General features: G+C 41.8%; 1 protein-coding gene across 1 annotated transcript in view; it reads left to right on the top strand.

Moving 5' to 3' along the window:
* The window catches only part of MLXIP (MLX interacting protein), a 55,525-nt gene that overhangs the window by 13,538 nt on the left and 15,977 nt on the right, over nt 1–26,010 (top strand). The window contains exons 3-10 of the mRNA XM_085311620.1: nt 18,012–18,118; nt 18,467–18,552; nt 19,947–20,036; nt 20,307–20,348; nt 21,779–21,950; nt 22,974–23,063; nt 23,966–24,057; nt 24,224–24,887. Of these exons, the coding sequence (XP_085167746.1) occupies nt 18,012–18,118; nt 18,467–18,552; nt 19,947–20,036; nt 20,307–20,348; nt 21,779–21,950; nt 22,974–23,063; nt 23,966–24,057; nt 24,224–24,887 (1,343 nt within the window). The remainder of the gene's footprint in view (nt 1–18,011; nt 18,119–18,466; nt 18,553–19,946; nt 20,037–20,306; nt 20,349–21,778; nt 21,951–22,973; nt 23,064–23,965; nt 24,058–24,223; nt 24,888–26,010) is intronic.

Raw genomic sequence — 26,010 nt, 5'->3', positions numbered from 1 at the left:
GTGCTGTTAAAGAGCAGGCTCAACCTCAGACTCTTSCCTTTTTGAAATACCATTATTTTTAAAGTCGAGTGGTCTAGCTGTATCATCATGTGTGTGATAGAAGATGAGACTGGAGAGGACTGTAGGAAGCCAGTTTGCCCCATGGCACTGTGAGCTAATTCCCTTGCACGGTCATCCTGACAGATAATATGGAAGAAACRTTGGCTAAGACCTTCCTTTCTCTCTCCGTTTAAAGGCAGAATGGCACAAGCTGTTGTGGTTCCCAAGGCCCTGTTCATGGCCACCTGGAAGGCATATTCAACCTACAAAGCCCAGGGTGTTGTCAGTGGCTCTAGTAGTTGTTCCCTCTCCTCTGAGACTGTAATACAAAAGGTGACAGGCCAGATGGGACTGTCCTTCAGGCTACCACCTGGATTATTATATAGCAGGGTATTAGTGAAAGAATCTGATTCCCTTTAATTAGGGTTAGGTACGTGTGTTTCAGCCAGACCACTGCTGACCTACCAATAACCCTTCTTGACATAATGTGTTTTGCAGCATAGCGTAATGTTTTTAGAAAGAGGGTTCAATTCTTGAAATAGCTAAGTGTGCTACTTAATGAATTGAATACTTTTTGGGGAAAAAGTACAGAAAGATTTTTAATGGCCTGTTACAATTCAGTCAGATGGCTTTTTGATCCTTGAGTCTGTGTTCACAGCCCAGTGTTATCTACAACAGTAATGCACAGTTACAGGCTTTCTTATCTCTCTACTCCTAGTTCAGCTGATGTTGTAGTGCAAGGAAACATTAACAGTGGTTATGGTCTTTTTTGCTATATTTACTGTTTTTCTTATGTGAAAATTTTCTGTTTGGGAATGTTTTGCTATGTATGGAAAGATTTATTTATTTATTTATTTATTTATAATGTAATGGGAGACTTGTGGATTGTGAGAACTCTCTATTGTTCATTTATACCACACCAGAGCAAGAAAAGGAAATCTTTACAGTTGAAGCACATGTGCTTGCTTTTCTAATAATAGAAAAACCATAGTTCCCTATGCATTTGCCCTGTAATTGGGAGATGAAGGACAAAATTTTGGGGAGACAGTTCAGAGCAGAAATAGAAGAGCTGAGGCTCTTTCAGCAGAAGAGGCAAAAGAACAAAGCTTAGGATGCCTACTTGCTTTTCTCCAAAAAGAACTGTCCTTGTCCAAGTACAGGGCTCTGATGCTTGTTACAGCTTTGTTTCTGTGTGGGCATGGAAACACTTCTTCCATGTCATTTGGGAGATGAAAAAGTGGTCATACTTTTACTGTTGTTCAGTGGGATCTGCTTGTACTAGGACTAGCTTGTGAATAAGRAGAAGAATTGTAGAGCTGGGCCTTAAGGGTCACTAAGGGGGTAAAGAGAAGGAAGATCCAGCTAGCCTTGCTCTTGTGCAAGAGCTCTGCCTTCTTGAGAAATAAGATTGCCTTTATTTAGTTTTGGAAGCGAAACAGCAGCTGCATTGTTTGTACTTGGGTCTTGCAGATCTGGGGGGAAGGTGACAACTTGCAAGTTGTGTCTCTGATCAGTCTGTGTGTCTGTGTGGTGTTTGTGTGGTCTTCTGCACTACTGTATCTGCACTGGCATTTTTCTAATAGAGTCTTGCTTATGCAGACTCTTTGGAGTAACCACACTGAATGCTTGGGTGAACGCTAGAGCTTTACTACCATTAGAGTAATTGTGGTAAATACAGCAGCTTGGTCCTGGGGCTATGTTGTGCTGGGCTGTGTGCAAGCGACATTTTAAGATTGTTCTTTTGTCCTGAAGAGTTTTTCTTGTATCTTCTACCACTGCTTAGAACTGCTTAGAACAGCTTCTCAGGAATATATGTAAACAGGTTGAGCTCTTGTCCTTTCACTGATCCTTCCAACACTTAAGCCAGTTGGTCCTCATTATATCAGCAGGGGATTTTTAGCCATGTCTCTGCRTAACAAGATCCAAGCAAACCCTGTGCAGGCATGAAGGACGCTTTTGCCACTGGGATTTCCCAATTTCATTGTTTTCARAATGCTCTAGCATGGGATGTTTACTCAAAATCCGGGCCTCCATTTCCCTCTGCCACTTTGTTTACTCTCCTTTTTCTCAAGGTCTCATAGTAATGGGTGCTCTGCTGTGGCTGTTCAAGGACATGTCTACTGAAGTGTCCTTGGCCAGCATAACTTTGAGACCTKTAGCAAGGATGCAGCAAATGCAGTGACTTTTCTGTCCAAGAGTCATGCCACTTTCCCAAACTATGTGAGCTGCTTGTCCAAAACACTGTTCTCATTCACATTGCTCTATCTGTGCCAGGGGCTTTGTCACCTTAGCTGAATTATTACCTAAACTCTAATGTAGAAAATAGGTCAGACTCAGAAAATAAAACCAGGAATGATGATATAGAACCCAGGCCTGTGTGTGGTATTTCTGCCTCTTTGGAGCAGCTGGGATGAAGTAACACTGGGATTTCACAATAGATCTAAAAATAACATAGCCCCGCTGCACTTAACCRCTATCTAGTAAGAATACATTCTTGTGACTATGCCTGTGAGCTGTCACAGGCTATTCAGTTAAACTTGCTCTTGCTACATCTTGCATCTAGATTTTAGGCTGCTGGTAAACTTACTCACAGTTTATCTTCACTGTTGACTCCATTCCCAAAGAGGCAGGGATCAAATGGAGTGTGAATTGTGGGGGAGCTTCTTGGTTCCTTGTGTTGCTTCTTTGAAGTCCTTTGCTGCTTTTCCTTATCTTGTTATTATGCAGACCTTTACTTTCAGTGCTGTAGTATGGCATTTGATGCAGTCTGTGTTAGTGAAAACTACTACTTTGTGGCATATCAGAGACTCAACTGATCAACTAAGTAAAAAAAAAAAAAAAGGCGGCAGGGGGGGAAGGAAAAAAGGAAATACCTGGGCTCTGGGCTTGGCAGCTGCTAGAGAAGATGTGCCAAACAGGAAGAGGCAAGTGAAAGGTTCTGTTGCATTTCTAATGTGCTAGTCAATGGCTATGGACATTATTTGCTGTTATGTTTCCCAAAACGAAAAATGAGATACCATGTTATTTCGTAGGATAGTTGGTCTCTGCTCATTTTGATGGATTTCTGGATGTTTGCATAGAAGCTGTAGCCATGTGAACAAGCTTATCGATGCCAAGTCAAGCTCTGCTAATGCCTCTGGCAGTGGCAACCCTCTGCATCCAGAGGACTCCTCGCAGTTGAGTGAGGGGCAATACAACAAAGACACATTTCACTAAGCTGCACTGTGGATTTGGGAATGGGCTCTGCAATTTGCTTGTCTGTTAGCAGCACGTAAAGATCTGGATGTTATATATAATTTTTCTTGTGCTAGCTCATCCTGTACGGTGTCCAAGGAAGGTATAAATGTTTCCCTGTATGTGTTCAAACTCCTGTGTATTAATGTCTGCATAGATAATTCAGCCTAGTCCAGCTTTTTGTTTACTTGGTAAATGTCTGTCCGTGATGGGGAGGAGGGTGAGAGAACTTGAATAGAAAGTATGGTGGAGGAGTGCCAGATGTGGAAGAGCATGAAACAGTGGTAGGCAATGACCTACCTGCTTTTGCTCCATTATAATACAGCTTTTAAGAAAGAAAATTGGGAGGGAGGGTTTTAGTGTGGCAAGTAGGGTAGTGACCTGACAACACATACAAAAATGACTCTTTTAGGGTTGAGGATATGAAATTTTCAGAAACAAAGGGCTAAATCAAACACTGCAAAGAATTTGAATATTGTTGTGAAATGCTTAAGCCTGCTACAGAGCCAGAGAAGTTATGTGCATGTTGTCATCTTATTTCAAATGTACCTAGTGTTGAGATAAGAGAAATAGCTTGATAAAGATACAGATATCCTTAAGGAGGGAACTAAACTTATTTCAGATACTTAGCAGCCATGTTTGGCACCTAAAACCTATTGAAAATGCAAAACAGAGCTTGTGAAATGACTGAGAATCTGAAATGATCTATCCAAAAGCTGGGACATTTGAATTGTTGCAGCATTCACTGTAGTGGTTGCTCTCTATTAAGAGTGTCCTTATCCTTCCCTTTTCAAAGCCAATACCTGATAAATCAATACACACACTCATCTCACCAAAGTGTGGAAAAAATGAGGTCTCTAAACAATTCACGAGAAATAACGTAGTTCCTCTGGTATACTTGTAGGGAGAGAGTAGGGAGTGAGTTAATGTCATTTCCCTTTACAAAAGGTTGACGTCCTCGTGATCATGCATTGAGTCGGGTACGCCAAATGCTCAGTTAACCTGCTCTGTGGTCAGGAAAACTCGCAAGCCAGGACTGGAGGTGGTTTAAGCTTTGCCTGAATGACCCAGCTGGTAATTCTTCGAACCAAGCTTTGCTCTGATTCAGTCTAGGGCTGCCTGAGGTATGCAGAGCCAGCGAGGACACAGTCGTACAGGTAAGGTTTTGCAGCATCTGCGAGTTCCCTCAGCTGGAAGTAGTTGGAGGATGGGAGCACGCTGGGGATCTGAGGGGAATATCACATACATATGCTTGTCATRTTTTCATTCTTCCTCAAGCATCTGCTTGTGGCTACCGCTGGAGACAGTACTGGGAAATTTGGACCATTGGCTCAGCCTATATGGATGTTCTTAGAGCTCTTATGCTGAAACAGGCTAGGTCTGGTGCCAGATACTAAAGTAAGCTGGACACAGCTTTAGTATTAGCTGTTAAAAAAACTTTTTTTTTTTTTTAATGCAGGCAGCATTTTCACTGTCTGCTAACCTTTTTATCCTCATAAATAAGAGTTGTCTTTTGACTCAAAAAAATTACAGCTTTAGAGTATTCTCATTTTGTTGCTGTTTGGTACTAAACATGTGTTCTCTCAGGGCAGGCAAGACAGTGCCCAGTGGCATTTGGGTTCTGGAAAGCTGCAGATAAGCTTATCTTATGTTGCTGTGTGGCTCCTTTCTGCGATACCAGCCTAGTTCTGAGCTGCTGCCTTCCCTAACTGGGTGCCTGAAGGTACAGGATATTCCACTGCATTGTGAAAGCAGAGAGCCAATGTGTTTGTAACTTCAATGTGTCTGTGCTCTGAGTCATTGCTTACATGCAGGAGGGGTAGCCTGTAATCAAATTGCATGGGAACAAGAGGCATTCCTATGGTTTGGTCTCTCTCTGGCTGGGTGAAATAGTTAACCCTTCCTGTATCATGTGATTAGATTTCACTCATTTACTGCATCGAATCAGCGTATGTTATAGAAAAGCACAGTTCAATTTACAGACTTGAAGTAGATGCACAGAAATCTGAAATAAAAGCCAATCCATTACTGCTTCTAATAAAGTTTGGGTCTGTGAAGGCTCTGTTTGGGAGCCCAGATGCCTTCCATCTGTTCTCTGTATCCAGTCACACAAGCAGAGCACTTAAATCTGCTAAGATTTTTCTTTAAGATAAAAAATCTTAGCAGAGCTTAAAGAGCCTAAAATTTTTATTAGCAGTTTCTATTAGCACATTAGTAGGCTTGTGATCTGACCTCTGCTTGTGGTGATTATAGGCTGCAGGGGTGGAACAAGCATTTTAAAACGGGGAGACAGATCCTGGGAAGTTTAGAGAGATTTCTTCCATCTATGGCAATAAAATATGTAACAACTGTAACTTTCATTTGAGCACTCTAAGGGACTCTATGGAGTCAAATTGGGGCTGGTTTATTATTATTTTTGCAGATGGGACAAACATGGTTCAAAGAAGAGGCTTGCATTAGGCTTATTCAGGGAGTTTTTTTTCTTGTAGTAAGATTCAGGAGGATGCTGACACTAATTTGTTTTAGTCAGGAACTCGCCACTTGCTTTGGCGACCATCTAGTTGTGTTTGAAAATGTGTTCTTGGTAAGTAGAGGAGATCCATCAGTCTAACTGTATCTTAGAATCATTGGAGGGGTGAATGAGGTGAGACCATTTCTGAAACTGTTTTGCAGAGAGATAGTTGGATGTGATAATCACTGTGAGCAAAAGAATGACTTTATAAGGCGTTATTGCAGTATAACCAAGGTCTCTCTCTGGTGTTTGCTCCATATAGTGTGATAAAATATTGCTTCATAAAGTTAATTGCTGTGAAGGGTTCTTGAAAGCCCTGTGCTGTGGTAAGCACTGAAGGGCAGTATGTCAGCTGATCCATCTGGCCCAAGGATGATCGTAGCTGCTGACACTTGACAACTTTTTATATCATGCCATGACTTCCAGGCCAGCTAGGTGCCCACAGCCATTAAAAAGGCTGCTCGGCTATAGTTTGGAGATGCAGACAATAAAGAAAAGCTTTAAATTGCTTCTTTTTTAACTTCCTGATTCTGAGTAGTTATTTTTACATAACCAATTTGCTTGGGCTAAGAAATTCTGACAGGTTCGTAGTAATGGAAAATGGACTGCCAGTGCAGACTTGGTACTTGTCTAAATCAAGTAAGTAGGAAGCCAAGGTCTGTGACTTGCAGGCTTTAATCTGACTGCAAGGTGTTGGAGCCCTCAGGATCTCAAAGCTGCAACTCATGTTGCAGTTTGTCTGTCAGTGGGGGATTTGTTAAGTGTTTTTTTTGTTTTTTTTTTTTTTTTTTTTTTTTTTTTAAGCCATGTACAAATTTGACCACAGACACAGGGTTTTTCATCACAGAGAAATCAGAAGGGCTGTATAAGCTCTGTGTACATTAGGCATAGACTGCCTCTTATAAAGAGGTTTCCTGGGGTCCTCAGCAATCCTCTTGACAAGGGGTGAGTCTTGGAGATAAGGTAGCTCTGTGCAGAGAGGAAGTGCTGCTTGGCCAGAAACACAGATGGTCTGTCAGACATGATTCGTATTTGGATACATTGACTTTATTATGTCCATGGCATACTTTTTTCTGCCAAAGTATATAATACACCCTCAAAAAGGGTGCATATTCTCTTTTCTCATGCTTGCAAAAGTTTGGAAACATAACTGTATTGTAGTTACCATGATCTTTGTATTCAGCCTAATAGCTGACTGTTGCTTCATTGGTTTCTGCATCTCCTTAACATAGAAATTAAAGATATTGGAGCATTTTGATTTTCAGTCTTCAGAGCTTATATCATAGTATTACAGCTTCTCAGTTCTCCTTTTACTTAGTGCAGTGAATGTGCACTGAGCATCCAGAAAACTGGCTTCTCAGCCTTCCAGACTCAGCAGTTTCTCACTGAACAGATTACATTTGCTTTTAACAGGCTTTGACAGTCTGTAACAAAATTATCCTGATTTTTTTTTGTCTCTTTATGCTTGTGTACTATTAAGTCATTTAGTTATTATCAGAAATTTAAAATCTTTAACACTATCATTATAAAGTAACAAACTCTACTTTTCAGTATGRCTGACATCACTTTTCTGAGGACAGGGCTGCCGCAGGCTGGTCTTCTCCCGCTCCACATGTGGGAACCAGGAATCCCCTTTGGCCTGTCCAATCCCAAGCTGTCAGCACATGAGCCACGTGGGACAAGTGTGGGGAGGATTTCAGTGCCATGAGCATTAGTATGCTTCTCCTCTGTGTCCCAATTAATTCAACAAGGGGTCACTTATGCAGCCTTTCAGAGACCGATGCAGACAATTTTCCACAGCTCGTTTTTGAGCTGGTGACCCAGAGGTGAAAGTCTCTTTTCTGCTCATTATCTGAATATTCAGCCTTTCTAGGAAGCTGCAGGCTTTGACTGGTGAATCTTGGGCAATGTCACTGCTGTGCTTTGAGATGTGGTTGCCCCTGTAGCAGGAAGAGGAGAAACTGCTGATTTCACAGCTCAGTGTACTGTGCCTCTAAGAGGAGGGCTGGTTTTGGTGAAGGCATTGGAAAAGCATTTGTTTGCATTTAGAGCTCCAACAGTGCTCTAAGTAGAACTTTTCTGTGAGGGTGCATGGCCTTTGAGAGGGGCTTTTTCTTTTTTTTTCCCCCTTTGGTCTCACTCCAGTCTTTTTTATATTAACTCTGGAAAGGATTTTCTCACTAGGTTATATTTCTACGGTTTGTTTGAGGTTTTCTTTTTTCTTTTTATTTTTTTTGTTTATTTGATCTTTCAGTAGCCTTAGTAGTAACATAAGTGTGCCTTTATTCTACTTGTATCTTTTGTGTAGTTTCTGGTTTAGCTTTTATGCAACCTTTCAAAAATCTGTACATTCTGTTGAAGTCTCGAGTCTTTAATAACTGAATTTGTTAATAAGTCTGGAGTTTTTCATGCTGCAGGGAGCTGGTTGCAGATGGATGGTATTAAAGCTTTGTTCCAGAAGGCGAGAGGCGGGGAGCGTCTCTGCTCTTTTTAAAACGCTTAAGTCACTTTCAGAATAAGATCCCTGAAGTCTTACAGTATATTTATAGACTTGCAATGTTGTGCGGAGAATGTTACATTATCCTCTGTCACAGAAGGGCTGGTTTCAGGTTTCTCTGCCTGTTGAGCTCAGTAAACAGCTCTCAGTTCCTGTTGGTCTGTGCAGTGCTGAAAGCGCTGTGCTGATCTGCTCTGCTGATTATGGTTTGTTTGGGTTTCTCAAGAGTTCTGTGCATGAGAAGTCTCTGAACCACAGTTTAAGTGCTTAAAGCCAAGTTCCAGGTTATCACATATTGATAAACTTATTAATCTAGCTAATGCCTTAACGTGCAAAATGATCCTGATGCAATCATAGCTCTGTACAAGAGGGAGCTTGGTGGCAGCTATCCTTTGAAATGGAAAGGAAGGAGAGCTGGACAGCAGCAATCCGTTCCTGATCATCTGTATCTGAAAACAGCTCTGTGATGTATATTCTGATCTGAAGAGCCAAGCGAAAGCCAGTGATAAAAGTTAAGTTTCAGGAAGAAGAGAAAAATTTCAAAAGACTATGAAAATAGCGAGCAAGATCGCTTCCTTTATGCTGAAGCTGTTTTGAAAATGAGACGTTTGTACTTTTCATCATACATGAGAGGATGCAGAACACACTTCAAAGACAACAGAAAGCAAAGTTTACTATCTAATGTGAATTGCTTTGCTGATATGTTTACCAAYGCAACAAGATGTTCATCATCATAATACTTGATATGAGTAGGAAAACTGTTCCTGTAAAGGAAYTGTAAGAAAAGATCACAGTAGAACTAATTGTAATGCTCTTACTACGCCAGTGGCAACATAGTTAGATAAACAAATGCTTCCTTTGCTTCACTAAGATCTTTCAAATCTTACTTGAGCAGCAGGGAGGTAAGATGAAGAGAAGGAAGTGATGGAGAGGAGAAGAAAGGGTCCTCCAAGTACAGTGGCTGTTTTCTAGGAGGTGTACGTGAGAGGTGGAGATGAAAATAAAGCTATTAGATGATAGGTGAAGATGATGCAGCAAAGAAAATCTGGTACTTTCCACACCCATCACTGCTGCTGATCACAGTAGCTATGATGATGACCCATAGCATGTTAAGTCACGCGGGATGCTAAACCTGGTTTATCTTTTGCTTCTTTCGTACAAAGCATAGGGAATGTGTTCTCTGCATTGGAAATTCTCAGGCCTGCTGTGTTAAAATAATTTTGACTTTTATGTGAGTGATGCTGGATGCTCATTTTCTGGTCCAGGACACAACACTGCCTGAGCCAGACTAACCTTTGTGCACAGACTTGGCAGCGGAGAGAAAGGGAGCTGGAGAGGGGGCTGGATTTGAGCTTTGCGTCTCCAGTAAATTGACTTCAGTTGCTTGGCGTGCAGCTTGCAGGCTGAGAACAGCTGTCTGGCATTCTGGGAGCTGGTTTCRTACATACTACTTTAAATACAGAGATAACAGGCGCATTTTGTTACAAGGGTGAGTTATGTAAAACATGAGGCATTAAGCTACACTGCAGAAAACATTAAAAGGAATTGACTTTCCACCCTCTTACCCAGTAATTATTGTAGACAGCACTAGTAACACCTCCTGTTCTTAGTTACCCACAAATTCCTACTCTGTAACTGTATTTTTGTTTAACTGTCCGACTTGAAATTTCATGTGTCTGAGCCTATGGTTTTYGGATGAAAACTCAGTCAAAGCAGTTCAGGTTATTCCAGTCATAGAGCTAAGGCAAAATGTGTTTCCCATACTAAAAAAAGAAAGAAAGAAATTCCAATGATTTTTCAGAAGTTACATTACYCTGAGGTTTGGAACAGGGCCTTGATATTTGGTGAGCGGTGGCCCATGTACAGTGGAGTGCCCTGTCCTGTGAAAAATATTAAAGATATCAAACAAATTTCATGATTTTCACTTCATGTGYTCTTCACTTCTACTTGTGGTTTGCCATGAAACGTTAGGAGTGACAACACTTGTGAAGCCTCTGCAGCTTTTGTGGTAAAGTGAGTCAATGCTGGACGAATGTCTGAAAAGCAGGAATGTTTTTAGAAATATCCCTTGATTTCAGACTGGAAAAGMGAAACTATTTAAATATTCTGAGTCTTTAAATAGATGCTAGTTGAAGRACACTGTAGCCTCTGAACATCCTTGATATTTATACTACTCTTTATTTTTCCCTCCACACCATACTGTTTCAGTATTATTTTTACCCTTTCATAGCTCACATGACGCCTGCTTCTTTGGGGTTKGTTTGTTTGTTTTTTCTTTAAAGATTTTTTTAATGTGTTTCTCACAATGGGGGAAAAATGTTTGTCTGTTCTAGTATATCTTCAAGGCTGAAGCATTATTTTGAAAGGAGAGGACTAGAACAGTGGGGCAGTTTGGTTGTTTTACAGCACGTTTGATGTAATCTCAGCACAAARCTCTCTACCATCGTTTGTGGAGTTTGGGCAGTGTAGCGTCCCTCCACAGCCTGAATCTGCTGCCACGGGAAGATTTCAGGTGGGCGGATGACCTGGGTAACCTCGAGAAGATGAGCTGCCCTGACGCTCGCTTTTAAAAAGAGCGCTTTCTGCATTTGGCTTCCTAGGGCTGTGGCTAGGATTGACTTTGTAATTAGGAGTAGTAACAAGCATCAGTGTGAAAGCGTGGACTCCTCACGAGTCCTACATGCGTTCACTCAACGTAGGAATGTTTTTGTTTCACTTGCCTGCCTCCCCGCTCCACAACACAATGCCTATAATCTGATTCTCTGAATGAACCTTTGTTTGGGGAAATATTGTTAGTTTTGGCGCTTAGAGAGCTGAGCTGACAGGCCCAGCTCCCCAGCAAAACAGATTGGAGATTAAAAAACAAACTAAAACCACTCCTTTAAAAAAAAATGCTGGGAAGAAGCCAAAAAGCTCATTTTCTTTGTTGCTGAAAAGGCTAATTTAGTTAGCTACTTTAATATCAAATTAGAAAAAAATTTTATTGCTTAAATTAAAAGATCCTTAYTACCAACACTTGCAAAAAAATCTTAAGTGTCTCTGCAGTCTGTTTCATAAACAGAAGTTGAATGATCACATACAGGAGGGAATCAGAAAAAACCCGAAGAAGTGGGAGCTGGAGCTGACAAAGGGAAAAGGAGGCTTTTGGCACAAGGGCAGTGGGAATCTGTAAAATAAACAAAACTGAAGTACACTTCTGTAGATTGTTTCTGTAACCAAATTTACAAAATTTAGGCCTGAAAACAAAATAATTAGTTTGCTTAAAACTACAGTACATGAGACCCTTATGGTCTATATGAGAAGTGGCTCCTGCAAGTGTATAGAAGCTGCTTTTCAAGGTGCCTTAGCTGCATTTGCTGGGAATATATATTTGGGCAGCAGGGTCAGGCCAGTGGAATCTGAGCCTTGGAGCTCAGAGGTTTGTGTTTAAATTCCATTTACGATAGATCTAGGCCAGGTGYTCTGAGAGCGCAAAAGGAAAAAATAACTTCTCTGGAGCTGGAAAGCCAGCTCTAGTTCGAGATTGCCTTGTCCCCGYGTATCAAAATAAGCGAAAGATAAGAGGGTAGAAGCGAGGTTTTTCCATGCAGAGYATGGAAGCACGTCGAGAAAGCTGGGTCGCATGTCCAGCTCTGTCAGTCACCTGCTTTGTAGCCATGAGTGTATAAATCAGCTTCACTGCCTGTTTCCTAATTTTTAAAGAGGGCATCRGGCAGTGCCTGTCTTCCCTTCCGGGTGCTTGAGAGACCGCTTGTTTTGCAGAGCGTTTAGTTCACTACAATTGCCAGACGCTTGCCAGCTGAAATTCCTTGCTCAGCAGCATTCATGTGCCGTGGTGTGGAGAATGAACTGATTTTTTTTTTTCTGAATGGGGGAAGGGGATTTTTCAGATTGTAATTTAAGGCAAAGTGGAACATCCTACTGTCTTCTATTAGAAAAAATTGAGACATAATGGTATGCTACTATTTTGACCATTTCTGAGGCTTGTTAAGGCTGGGAACTACAAGTTGAAGCAGAAACAACTTAATAGATCATTTGAGCTCTATATATTAAAAAAGTAGGCTCTACTGTACTATATTACATAGTTTTCATTTAATAACACTTAATTCAGATTTAATGGAGTTTATATAAGCTGTCCAAACCTGCCTCCTGAGATTTAGTCCTATATGGGAAGTGCTTATCTTAACTTTCCTTCTCCTCTGCCACTTCAGTGTTCTCTTTAGAAACCAATGTTTCTTAAAATAGAGATTTAACAGTTAGTAATTAAACAAACAAACCAAAGAAACACTTCTGGGTTTGCACACGGATAAATGTCCTTTTCTGTCCTAATCCAGAGTGTGGTAGTGTCGCAKGGGTTTATGCTGTCCGAAGTTCATTTTAAAATCCTCTGATCTAAGGGAGGAGAACAGGGGATTCTTCTGTTGTGAGTCATCGTATATCAGAGCTCAGTCCTACTTCCACTGATGTCAGGAGTTTTTCCACTGACTTCGGTAGTAGAGTTGAATTGTTTCAGTGCTGTAATTGCAGGGAGCTATTGCATCTTAACCGGGATGGATGGCTGTCTCGCGTGCCCTATACCTGTTAAGGAAGAAGGTCAACCCGCTGACTGCTCTTGTGGGCAGTATCTGTTAGCTGCACCCTTTAAATTGTGTTTATTGCAAATTGTCAGTGGAAGGCATCTGTAACGTATGCTTTTTAAAAGTCTATAAAGATGAGGAGAGAACAACTCTCCATAGGTAGTTCCCAAAAGTGGGAAGGCAGAAGGGTGTTACACTGTAGCTGGAACTAACAGTGTTCAGAAATACCTGTGTAGGTGCAGTTAAGATATTACCTGGTTTGTAGACTGGAGATTTATGATTCTTGGAATATTTTAGCTAAAAATAAGACAAATTCCAGCTGCTTGCACTTTACTAGCTCTTAGTGCAAACAGAAATAGATGATTAAGAGACTGGAGCATCGCTTGTACAAGGAGAGGCTGAGAGAGCTGCGACTGGTCAACCTGAAGACGAGAAAACTCAGGGAGATCTGATCRAATGGGAGGGTATCAGGAAGATGGGGCCAGGCTCTTCCAAGTCATGGTCTCCACTTGTCTGGAGAGACCGTGGAGGCTCCATCTGCAGAGATGCTCCAATGCCAGCTGGAGCTAGGCCTGGGCAGCTGGAGCAYGGCTTGAACCTGGTGATCTCCAGAGACGCTTTCCAACCCCAACTGTACTGTGATTTTGTGAACAGTCCAAAATGTTTAAAGCCATGCAAATACCTTCTTCTTCCAGAAATGCTTTATTTTAAATTTTGAGAATCTCAACATTTTGTTTTATTTCTGTAAAGGTAAAACTTCAAATAAAACTGAGAGTTGCCAAGGTAAAAATATGTTTTGCTATGTATTAGAATGCACAGCTTTTCTAATTACATTTCAGACTATTAAATAAAAATATTTTTTAAATCAAAAGTGTATTGTGTTTAAGGGAACCAGATCACAATCTCACAGTGGCCATCTATTTCTTATACTTTRCTACAAATCTTGTAGTAAAGAAGGCTTTTAATTGCTTTTAGAATACAGCTACTTTTACTGGAATTTTGAAAATAAAGACAGTTCTGTTACTCCGACAGATCTGTGCTGCATATCTGCCTGTTCAGATCTCAGTTGCCTGAGRGGGTTCCTGAGCTGGGAAGAAATAYTGTATATCAGAAAGCTCGGGAATGAAATCCAGCCTCTCTTGGCATATCTGGGACTCGTAGATGAAAGTTGCAGTGCGAGGTTTGCAAGGTGGCAGACGAGTTTGYCTGCAGCTTCTCTTTCTGGAAATGCTGTGACTCCTCCCGGGGCGTTGGGATGCAAGGGGATTTCCAGCTCYGTCTGCTGTTCAGCTGATGCTTTCTTAGTTGCTAAGATTAAGCCACTCGAGGTCATTTGGTTTCAGGAAGTGGCAATTTCTCCAAGGGAGATATGCAATAAATTCCAGGAATTTATTGCATATTACCCACCCGCGTGGTTTTCATCACTTTGTTTTGAGCTACGTTTGATAGCAATGAAGATGAGAAAGTTGGTGTTCCTCTGGCACTGCGTGTGTGGGCAGTGCCGGCAGGGCTGCTGGCAGCGAGGACGCCTGCGGACTTTAACCGAGAGCCCAGCTGCCCGCGTGCGTGCCGCGCTCCTGTTCCGCGAGCGGCCTTCGTGCAGCACCAGCCCCTGCCTGCAGCGCCYGCGTGGATGGGGCTGTCCCCGCTGGTGCCACGGGCCACCCATGTGTGCTCTCACGCGTACCACCGATGGTACCTTGCAGCTCGCTGCTTGGGCGCCAAGTTGCTCTGTGTTYCTTGTAGGAGCAGCGGTGGTCCTGGGGCCAGGGAGCTGGCAGGGGCAGCAGGCAGTGGGTCACTGTGGATTTTCTTGTTTTGCTGCTTTAAAACCGGCAGGTGAGTTTGAGTTAGGCAGCTGCTCTCAGTTACAGTGTGGTTCAAAGACACTGACTGTTGACGCGGGTGGAATTTGGAGTAGGATCTAAATATTGTTCTCAGCTTCACGCTGGTTTGTCTCCACTGAGGATAAAGCCGTTTCTCTTATGACCTCACGTTGGACTTGCGCTTTACTCCCATGGGAACTAAAAATAATAATTATTTTAAGAATAGGTTCTTAATCACTTCCTTCTTTTGATGCACTATTTTTGTTTAGTGTTTTGTAAGAATGTAATAGAAAATGTTTTAAACTATGTGTTTTAATTCCAGTTTTAATTGGCTCCTAGGAGCGTACAAGAAATAGTGATAGTTTCTTTCAGGTTTTCTGCAGAAAATGCGGGTGTTCTTGTTATTTTGAATGAAGATTAACTAAGTAATAGAGTGCTGTTGCTTTGGCAGACTATCCAGTCATACAGAGCGATCAAGAGATGAACATTATGTTGACAGATTTCTTAGTCAAAGGCATGTAGGCACTGTATCAGTGTTTGAGTGATGCATCAGCGTATTAATCTCTCTCTCTCTCTCTCTCTCTCTCTCTCTGAACTGTTAATGTGCATATGAGAGACAGAGAGGTGTATATTAATCTGGGTTTAGAAATAGTGGTGAGCCAAGATATACAATGATTTTATGACAGAGCTGCACAGTGAAGACAGTGAAGGTAATGAGATAGCTTGTGGAGATGGTGAGACCATTAAATGAAGGGAGGAGCAAAAAACTTGTGGAAAACTTGAAAACAGACTGGGATAATCTAGGCTGGATTGTGAAAGGGATGGAGATGCACCATCTGCCCTCAGCCTGCAGCAGCTGGAAAGCAGAGGGAGAACATGCTTAACCTAGAGGTGCTTTCCTCAACTGGAAATAACTCAGAAATGGGGTTTGGGAAGACATGTTTCAGAGTGGCATGTCAGTGTTCCAGAAAAAAAAGGAGAAGGAAAAAACAAAATAAAACAAAATAAGAGGTAACAGAGGCTTTCTTAAAGACCTTGGTGAGTACATGTTATACAGAGTGTCTTAGAGCCCAGCTAAAGAGAATAACATGAATAAATTGATAATTATTTTTCCTATCCCCTTGCTGACAGATCACATTGTTTTCCATTACTTCTAGTCTGGGAAGTTGCCCACTCCAGCCAGCCTTTCCTGCCATGAGGAAGCCAGCGTTGGCCCGTTTTGTGTACCAAATTCTGTTTGTGCTTTCCTGCTTCTCAAGCACCAGAGTCCCAAAGTTGCCTCAACCCTTTTGGCGTAAGGAGAAGAATCCTCATTATAGAGGATTCAGACTGACGCTGGAGGGGTAGCTGGGGGCCGTGGTTAACACAGCCCTCGTGAGCTGGTCACTGATCTACTCGTGCTGGAGAATTGCCCTAATCCTTTTAGTGTACTTTTGTCTGGCTTCTGTACTGCTTCCATGTGCRTACTAAAGCACAGCAATTTATTTTTAAATAGGATAAAGGAGCAAAAACAAAACAGAACAAAAAAAGCTTCCTGCCCTTGGGCAGCAGCTCACCTGACAGTGGTTTAACCTACTGCTACAACTGGCAATGCACAGTAGTGGTAAAATTAAAAGAAAGCTAGCTGGTTTTTCTTTCTCTGTCTGGTGGCTAAGGCCTGGCGTTTGCTCCTACGTTGCTGTAGCAGCTGTGGGAATAAGAGCAGTTGTGGTACTAGCAAGCAAGAAAAATGAGAGCCATGAGCCAAACAGTTGAAGGACGCAGCGATTTACTACCTCACCACAGGTAGTTCTAGCATTTTGGGGTCTTCTGTGTAGTCTGCAGAGGCTTTGTGTTGCAAATTTTCCTTAAAAAGAAGCTGTGAGGAGATTTCTTGGACTGAGTACGAGGCTGGGAATGAGCAGTTCCCAAGCTGCGAGTCTCCCTCCGCAGCTAGCACAGTGAAGCGCCTGGCACTTCTGGGCRATGTACTTCCTAGTTTCACTATGGTTTTAGGGCTTAAGTTTAAAACAGAGACTTCAAAGAAAAAATATGTGACTCTTTGAGTGCATTTCTACTGACTGTGGGATGTCAAATATGCAAGGCCTCAGGACTAGAGTATCTGTATGGTGTCACTGGAACTGTATGGTGTCGTTGAGCATAGAAGTCGCTCCTGGCTGACCAGGTGCTTGGTCTTTTTCTCTGAGGGGGAAAAGTATTTGGTGGCAGTGGTGTTCGTGTTCCCCATTCACATGCTCTTCACTACAGAAGCAAGTGCTGTAACCTTGGCCTGATGCGTGTGATGTTTCAAGAGGAACCTCTTGCCTTTTGGTGCACTGTCATATTCATTGTGTTGATCTGCTTCTGTTGTATTGAAGACATGCAAACAGCATAAAGTAGGAAGATGCATGACTATAAAACCATAAAAACAAGGAAGGACCTTGGGACAGGTGCAATACCTATGTTTTAATCCGTAATGTGAGATTTACTAGATTACTGGTATTTCCTACTTCCTCTGCTCTGTCAGTAACCTAAGATTACTGATTCATAAAGGTGTGTTTTAAGGGTTGGGTAGTTAGTGTTTATATAGTGATTATTGGAGTCTCTGTTTCTCTCTCTCTCTCTCTTTTTTTTTTTTCCTTCTTCATCCCCAGAAGATTGTTCACACATAAGCTGTGCCTCTTTCCACCCTCCTTTTTCCTTAGAGGAGAGTTACTATTTCTAGTCTCTTAGTGGACCCTTGCAGAACTGGTGGGTGACAGTTCTTCTTAGGCCAGAGCTGGTGTTTTGTTCCTCCTTTCCAGTGTTACCAGCCGGGACAATCAAAAGGAACTGCAAAAATTAATTTACCATCCAGCTCCTTGTCAGGATCCAGGCCAGGCAAAGCTAAAACCYAGCTAAACCTATAAGAAGCTGTAGGCCACGGTTTGAGCTTAATTTTGAGCAATGTTATTCTCAGCTAATGGAAGCTCCCAGGCTGATGTCTCGGAGGAGTGCAGCTGGCATTCAAGAAGGCTCAATACTGGCAAGGAGAAGATGGCCTTTGACTAAAATGAGTTGCAGTCCTACTTGAGATACTTATGACCGCAGTGTAGTGAAGACTTATGGTCACAGTTGTCAGCAGAATCTGAAGGAGACCTGAAAGGTGGACTTCTCTCTGGCATCTAGGTTGGCAAACCTTGGCCAAAGCATATATGCAGACAGCATATAGGAAAACCTGCTGGCCAAGCATGGCTTGTTGTACTTTCTCTTCTTTTGGCAGTTTGGCAATTTTAGGAGGACACTACTTGAAGAGARGAGCAAGAAAAAACTGAAATCAGAATGTTTTTCTCTGTGTTTTATTTCAGTGGGAAGCTGGTTTCACCGAAATGGAAAAATTTTAAAGGCTTGAAGCTTCAGTGGAGAGATAAAATCCGCCTCAATAACGCCATCTGGAGGGCATGGTACATGCAGTGTAGGTATCAAACTTAGTTGCGTTTCACTATAAAATATTTTCTCCAAGACATACACAGAAGAGGCAAGACAGGAGAGCTGAAGTTACTATCTTTTGGAAAGTTCAGAAATTGTTAATGACGTAAACGTCTAGAAAGTTGTCGTGACAGTGTCTTTGGATCAATCCTCTCCACAAATCTCTACACAGACACTGCACTGTATGATTCAATGCAGTCTGAAAWTTCCCCATTTCCTGGTGGCTATCTGGAAGGAACCCTGGCTAGATTTTCTCACATCTTGCCATTCAGGTAACAGGACACTGTGAAGAGCTTGCTCATGCTGAGAGCTCAGTTTTTCATTTTTGTTTCAGATCTGGAGAAGCGCAAGAATCCAGTGTGCCATTTTGTGACTCCACTGGATGGCTCTGTTGATGTAGATGAACATCGTCGGCCAGAAGTACGTACAGCCTGAGGACTGTCTGTACCAGGGAGATCTAGAAATTGTAACTAGATTTTCTAGTCCGCTGGATATAAAACAGCATAGCAAGTCTATGCTCTGGTGCATTTATCTATCTAGAAGGAACATCAATATAAAGACTATGTACTGTTGAGCCAGTGTTTGTAATTTTATCATATTAAGCTGATCAAGATGCAATCCAAAGACAAATTATTATCTATGTAACTTATGTCTATGTTCTAGTTGGGTGAAATATAAGCCATAGAAGTGGAATTTGAACAGTTAAAAGATTTTGACAGCCACAGTTCTCTTCTGGCTGAAGAGATTGCTGAAGTCTGTGGGAAATCAGAGTGCTGACTGTTTTCAGGATTGAATCTAAGACGGCCTGTGAATGTTTTCTATATCTTTATTCAATTGATGAAATGCGATTCCAAGACAACAAGCAATTTTTTTTTCTCTGTCAAGGTAACTTCACAAAAAGAGCGAATATGGGTTTATGTACTTTCATTTTGTGCTGCTGTGAACATACATGCAGACTAATAGGTGCCCTCTGGCTCCTTGCAGAAAACCAGTGAGGCCCCTGATGTTGCAATATTTGGCTCTCTCTATACTGTGTAATTCCAGAATAATTTATAAATGCTGTATCCTTCTAGGAAACAACAAGGTAGCAACTGCTACTGAAAAGAGTTCCAGAATAGTTTGTGGAACTGTCCCAGAAAAGAACAATGTTAATGTTTTTGTTGAAAGATGATCCACAAACCCAAGAAAGTTACGTTAAGGCTCTCATTAGTCTGCTGTCCTCAGTTTATCATACACTGGTATCTGTGATACATTAGAGGCCCACATTGTTCTGATCCTTTTGTTGTTGTTAGGGCAGTGGTGTACAGTATGTGGCCTGCAAGGTCACGCTTCTCCCTGAGCTGGACTTTAGGCTTCTATTGCTTTGTGTCATACTTAACAGCTTTTGTGTATGCACATGCATGTTCATGTAATCTTGTGAAATTCTCTTTGCCTGTTTGCTGCAGGGCAGGGTATTATAAGCTTTATACATTACAATATTTTAGTAAGCTTATTTTTAGTTTTTTTTTTCCCATGTCTTAAATATTGGTTATGATTGATCCAATACGAGAGATGCTGACGCTGCAGTCAGAAGTCATCTCTTACTTGTTTGTTGTGGGAAAGATGAAACTGGTACTATGTCAGATTTGCTCTGTGATGTCTGAATTCTGGGACACTGTGGTCTGTTGATAAATGAGCTCAGATAGAAATAGAAATAGCATGCTTTCTTTCTTTTTTCTTTTTTTCTGCCTGAAATTTTGCTTGAAAATCTATTTTCTTAAATGTTCAACTATTCTGTGATTCTATGTAATTCTTGGTATGTGTTGTGTTCTTAGGCCATTGCAACAGAAGGGAAATATTGGAAACGAAGAATTGAAATAGTCATCAGGGAATACCACCAGTGGAGAACCTACTTCAAGAAAAGGGTTTGTTGGTTTGCACAGTAAAAGTAACTTACTTGAACTACCAGCAATACATTGTTGCTTTTTAAGTTGCAGTGCTATTCTTGCTAGCATGCAAAAATACTTAAAACTAAAGATAAGCTAATGCAGGCATACTCATCTRATTAGCTCCACTAAACTAAAAATGACTATGCAGGGACTGATTGTGCATAATCAGAGTTTTGCAAAATCAGATCTTCTACTGGCATATACAGGTTCTGTTTTAACTTTGTCTGTTTTGTTCTCCTTTTGCAGTTACAGAAACACAAAGATGAAGATCTTTCAAGTTTGGTCAGGGTAGGTAATATCACTGATAAGTGGCAGCATTTCTGTTTGTAGAATCTGCAATAAGTAACAAAGCTGTAACATGCAGYAGCTTGCATTGATTAGAATCTAAAGACAAACATCTTGCTTTAGTCTTAATTAAGGTCAGACACCTTCTGCGCCATAGAGAGCAATAAAAATTTTCCAATTTAAATTGGGTGGAAGAGAGGCTGAATGTAAAGTGCTGYGACGAAAGAAAAGAACTGTTACTGGGTGCACAGAAAGATCGATCTCTTTGAGGGCTGGCACATTATTTCATCTTGTTGCTGAGTTGTAACTGGCACCATCGCCTTGCTTGTGTAACTGGATACATGAGGATGTGTGTGCTATGTGTTGCAGAGCTTCCTGCTGCCACAGCACAGGCAAATAGTCTGCCAAGATCCAGGAAAGGCAAGATGTTTGGAGGAACAACAGCATCTTCATTTAGCATGCCCCCTAAAGCTGTCAAACCTGCTGTGGGCATAAACTGATGATCAGAAGCACTGTTTTTAGCTAAGCATAAGTTTGGATCTGTCCCAGGTTCACAAAATAATCAGCTGTTTTTACCCTGAGCTCTGATGTGCCATCATGGCACACACCTGTAGCTAGTGCTGCAGTCTGGCTCAGCCTCAGGAAGCTGACTCTGTGTGCTTTCAGTCTGCAGCATTGTAAGGCAATGCAGTTTAGCTTAGCCTGTAGTGAAGGAAGGATAAGCCAAGTCACAGTACGTTGTCATTTTGATGTACTTGTTCTTACCCACAAGAACATAAACATACCTCGTAAAGAGTCAGATTAATTACACCAAATTACATTTCAGATATTTAGAAATACTTTGACACGGGGAGGGGGTGTTTGCTTTGAGTTTTTGCTGTCCATGTTATTTTTAAATCTTTATTCAACTGAAAAAGTTATTAAACTGTAGGCACAAGAACTGCATATAATCAATGAAACTAGGAAGTGTTCTGAAAATCATTTTTGGCTTTGTGCAAAATCTTCCCCCAGAATATGGTGATATTGTACTGAAGTTTTCTGTTATTGTTCAAATCAGTGAGCTTAGGTTRTTGTATTAGGAGTACCACCGATCTCTTTCAGTATAAAGAGATGATACTGATGCCAAACTAGGGGAGAAATTTGTCTGTTTAGTATGTAAAATAGGTCAGAATAAATGGAGTGCTGATTTGATACAGKGTGACAGAAGGTAGAAAAGCTAGAGTAGGTGGACTAATGTGAGAGGGGGCAGGGTGCTGGAGCAGGCTGTATGTGAGTTCTGTCACTTTGAATGGCTCCTAAGGGAGAGTTTCTTTCTCTTAAAAAAAAAAAAAAAAAAAAAAAAAAGGAAAAAGGAAAATTGAGACTGTTCTTATGTATCTGCTTTACCTTCCTGTGTCTAGGCAGTCTGACTTTTTTTTCCTTTCCTTTGGCAGGATGATGATGTGGTCCTCTGGCAAAAAAGAAGGTATGGCAGAGAAACTCCAGTGCCCATGGAGGAAGGCTCCCTCTTGGATGCAGATATGCTTATGTCTGAGTTCACCGACACACTCTTCTCCACACTGTCTTCACATCAGCTGGTTTCCTGGCCAAACCCCAGAGAGATAGGTATTTGCTGGCTGTTAGCTATGTTGATTTTGCAGTGAGAATCTCTAGGAGATGTCTGGTTTGTTTCTTTGCTTTTTTAGTCCTGTTTTATTTTGTGCTTAAGAAAGCATGTCTTACTTTACTGATAAAGATAAAAATAGCCCAGGGAATATAGCTGTTYAGGTTATAAAATTCCAGTTATTCATCCAAATATCATTTCTGTCTTGGCTTCTTACTCAGTGTTCCTGATATAACCTCTAATATGGCTCTGAATAAGTCTGCCCGTTGTGAGCACTGTTTACCTTTATCACTGGTGAAGACGTTGCTTATCTCAAACAATATGTATGTATTTATATGTGCGTATGTGTTTGTGTGTATAAATACATACATATTTCTAAGGAAYACCTATTCATTTATGTAGCCTCAAAATCTTTGGGTATGTCCCTTAGAACAGATGAAGTCACATCTGTAAAAACAATCCCGAGAGCTATGCTGTTCTGTCAACCTCTCTCTAACTGAAGGCTCTGACTGGCTAATGGGACAGCAGATGTCCATTATGCACTGTCCTTGCTGCATGAATATCTGAACTGTCTGAGCAACTCCAGAGCCACTGCRGTTTACAAGAAGTGTACATAAAGCAAAATGAAATGGGTGATGGTTTATTTTAAAACACRGTGTTATAAACTGGTGGTTCAGGATCTGATTCACAGCAAGCTGATGTCTTGTGCAGCAGGGACAGGACAGGAGGTCTGGGAGCTGTAAGCTTGTGAGGTGTCCAGGCTAGGCTACCCTAGTTGTTAGTCAGACCTTGAAAGTTTCACCTCTTCCTTTTCACTAGTTCAAAGTTTAATTCCCCAACAATCTGATCTCAGAACTGCACTGTAATCCTGAAGCAGAGCAGATGCCCAACCTGTTTCAGCAGCAGTTTTTATGTAAATGTCCTGGTCAAGCCTTGCTGCGGTGTGTTAGTTCTAGCCAAGTGCCAAATTCCTATTGATGTTACTGTGCAGGTGATGCAAAGCTAACCTCTCTTGAATTTTCCAGCTCACCTAGGAAATGCTGACATGATTCAACCAGGGCTTATTCCTCTCCAGCCAAATTTTGATTTCATGGATGCTTTTGAGCCTTTTCAGGGTAAGAATCAGAAATGCTATCAATTAATTTCTTTWAAATTGCAGTGATTTATGAGCTAGTGTTTAACAGAAAACTAAGCTTTACCGATATCTACTCTCTTCAGAAGTTATGAAATTTGACKGAAAGGAGAAGAATATTTGACATTTTCATTGTTGTTTATTTCAAGCAGATGCATGTGTGGGAAGACTCTCWTGTTATTGTGATCCCAACTCCTTGCTTATCCATCTCTGAAAATCACTTTAGGTTTATTTATCCCAGTGTTTGAACTGTGTGACTATTTGTTAATTGTGGCTTTCAGAAGAATGGCTTTTAGATCTTAGGTCATGGAATAATTAAATACAGAATATCAGATGAAGATAGGAGAACTTTTTGCGTTAATCATCGTCCACAGAATCACTAAGGTTTTCCCATTTAACACTTCTTAAAGATGAAATGTCAGCTCCTGTGTTTAAGAGTTGAAAACATTTTTGTTTGCCTGGAACATTTGCTGGTCCTCTCAAGAGTTACATATGACATTACTCCTGACAGCTTTGACTGTTATGAATTTTGAAGGAAGTTGTATCTATTTGCTGGGGCTGCATGCAGTTTGCATCAGCTTATTGAGTTTTGTGGGACAGGTGGGAATCAKCTCTTGACTATCTGCATATTGGTGAACCTTAAACAGTGCACTGAATTTGTGTGATTCTTGGCTTCTATAAAAAGTGAAGAAACCTACCTTGAAGAGATCAGTTCCTCTGGAAGACAACATTTAATTTCTTAGTCAGCAGTTGTGTGAAGCAAAAATCTTATGGTCTCATTATTTTCTAAGTAATATTGAGGTTCCTGTGTATTTGTGTTACTTAGCAATGCTGTCTCATCAATATGAAAAATAGAAGATTAATAATCGGCTTCTCATATTTCAGATTTGTTTGCATCCAGTCGTTCCAGTAATTATTTCCCCTCTGTATCTGCCGTCAGTTCAGTTACAACAGACAGCAGCAGCCATTCTTCTCAGGTAAGGTTGGTTCTTGAGGTTTACAACACTCAACTCAAACAAGTATGTGTCATATAGACTTTCAGTTATGAGCCATGTTCTCTGCTTCAGAAGGAATTGAGAAGAGGCTCAGATGAAAAGTTTCAGGGGTCAACTCTGAATCAGAAATATTTTTCTTTTCTGTCAGTCTCCTGTCCTGCCGTCAGGTTCATTACCCAACGCRCTTCCAACGGGGAACCTCAGTGATGGACTGATTGCTTCCTCAGTACCTGCTCCTGTCATTCCTGATGTTGGCACTGACCAGTGCTCGAGCATTAGAAGTGGGGAATCTTTCATCCAGCCAGCGGACTTCACTCCTGACTCCTCTCTCAGCGGGCCACAACCTTTTGTCCCAGTATTTCAAACTCCTCTGCCACTGCTTCAACCTGCAACCCCACAGCACCAGTCCCCGTTGCCTGCAGTGCCTCTGAATACTGGTTTAAGCTCTCCACCATCTGCTTTTGCTGCCCCAGAAACCCAAAAGTTTGGGCTCTGTGAATCTACAGTTATCACCCACACAGCTTCTGCTACGCTGACCCACAATGCCCCTGCCACCACCTTCAGCCAGAGCCAGAACCTTGTCCTGGCAACACAGCAGCCAGGGGCAGGAGTGCCTTGTAACCTGGCTTTCCAGACTGCTGTCCTGCAGGGGCAGCCCCAGCCCCAGGTTCAGTCCCAGCTGACATTCGCACTCCCTAAAGCTGTTCCCCTGGCCAGTGCTGGAACAAGGCCCAAACAGTCACAAAAAATAGTGCCTGCTCCGAAGCCTGAAACAGTGTCCTTAGTGTTAAAGAATGCCTTCATCGCCCCAGGTGAGAGGCGTTGGATCGGTGTTTCTCTTTACTGAGTGGGTCTACTAGGAGGGAGTGATCTTGCTTTTCTTTTTAAAATAATGACTGAAAATGCAGCTTGCTAAGTGTGTCCTAGGGACCCACGAATCCTCTGGAATGTGGCTACATGCTACACTGCACGATGGGGTGCTCTGGACTGCTGCTAGGACTGGAAGCATTTCTGTTGAGAGTGTGCAAAGAGACTGCTAAAGGGGTGGTTTGCTGCGCAGTTTTCAGCCCCAAGGTTGTATCTCCTTGTAAAATCTGTGCTGAGCTCTGTAGATGCATCAACCTATGGGTTGACTAGAACTCTGCACTCCTGCCTTGATTTTGATATTTAAAGCTGTTCTGATTACCTCTGCTCCACTTAGGCACACAGCAGAATAGGAAGATGCAGGGAGACAAGTGTGGGATGGAGAATGGCAAGTTTGTCCCTGTCACTGACTCATCTGATTGGCCTGGACAAGTCACTTTGCTTATCTGTGCATCACTAYCCTCTGTAATACCAGGGTAGTATCTACCTGCTTCAGCTGTATTCTGAGGCTGGGCTTAGTGTGCGTGAAACTGTTTGAGACATAGTACTGGGGTTGACTAGGGAATGTCTGTTGGAATGTGCTGGTGCATGCAGGGGGAAGCATGGGAGCACAGATTTGCAGACAATTACTGGAGTGATGGGAACCAAACATTTAAGTGGGATAGGACATGGAGCATGCAGGGAATCAGGAATCTTTGCCTCAAACAATCTAAAGATTCCTGAGATGATGTCAGGAGTATGTGATCTTTTTAGTTCAATGCATCACTGTTTAACTGATAAGCTGAGACCTCCACAATTGCATTCCTTGGGCATGATTTGGAGAAATCTATGCTGCAGGAGGCTGAGAACAGCAAATATGAGCAGAGAGAGAGTTTTGCTGGCAGTTCTTGTGGCAGGACAGGCAATACACTTTTTCTTGAGATTATTGCATACTATCTTCAGACTTGTACTGGATGGTGGCAGAGTGGCCTCAGCCACCTGAAATGTGCCACAGTAATCCAAGAAAACCCCTGCCTGGAGGAATGTCATGAAACAGGCTTTGCTAGGGAGTAGGTGTGTMTGCCAGGGACT

This window comes from Rhea americana, unplaced genomic scaffold (genome assembly GCF_003343005.1).
Source record: "Rhea americana isolate MKP2758 unplaced genomic scaffold, rheAme1 scaffold_346, whole genome shotgun sequence".
Classification (NCBI taxonomy): domain Eukaryota; kingdom Metazoa; phylum Chordata; class Aves; order Rheiformes; family Rheidae; genus Rhea; species Rhea americana.
This window is presented reverse-complemented; position numbering and strand designations above follow the sequence as displayed.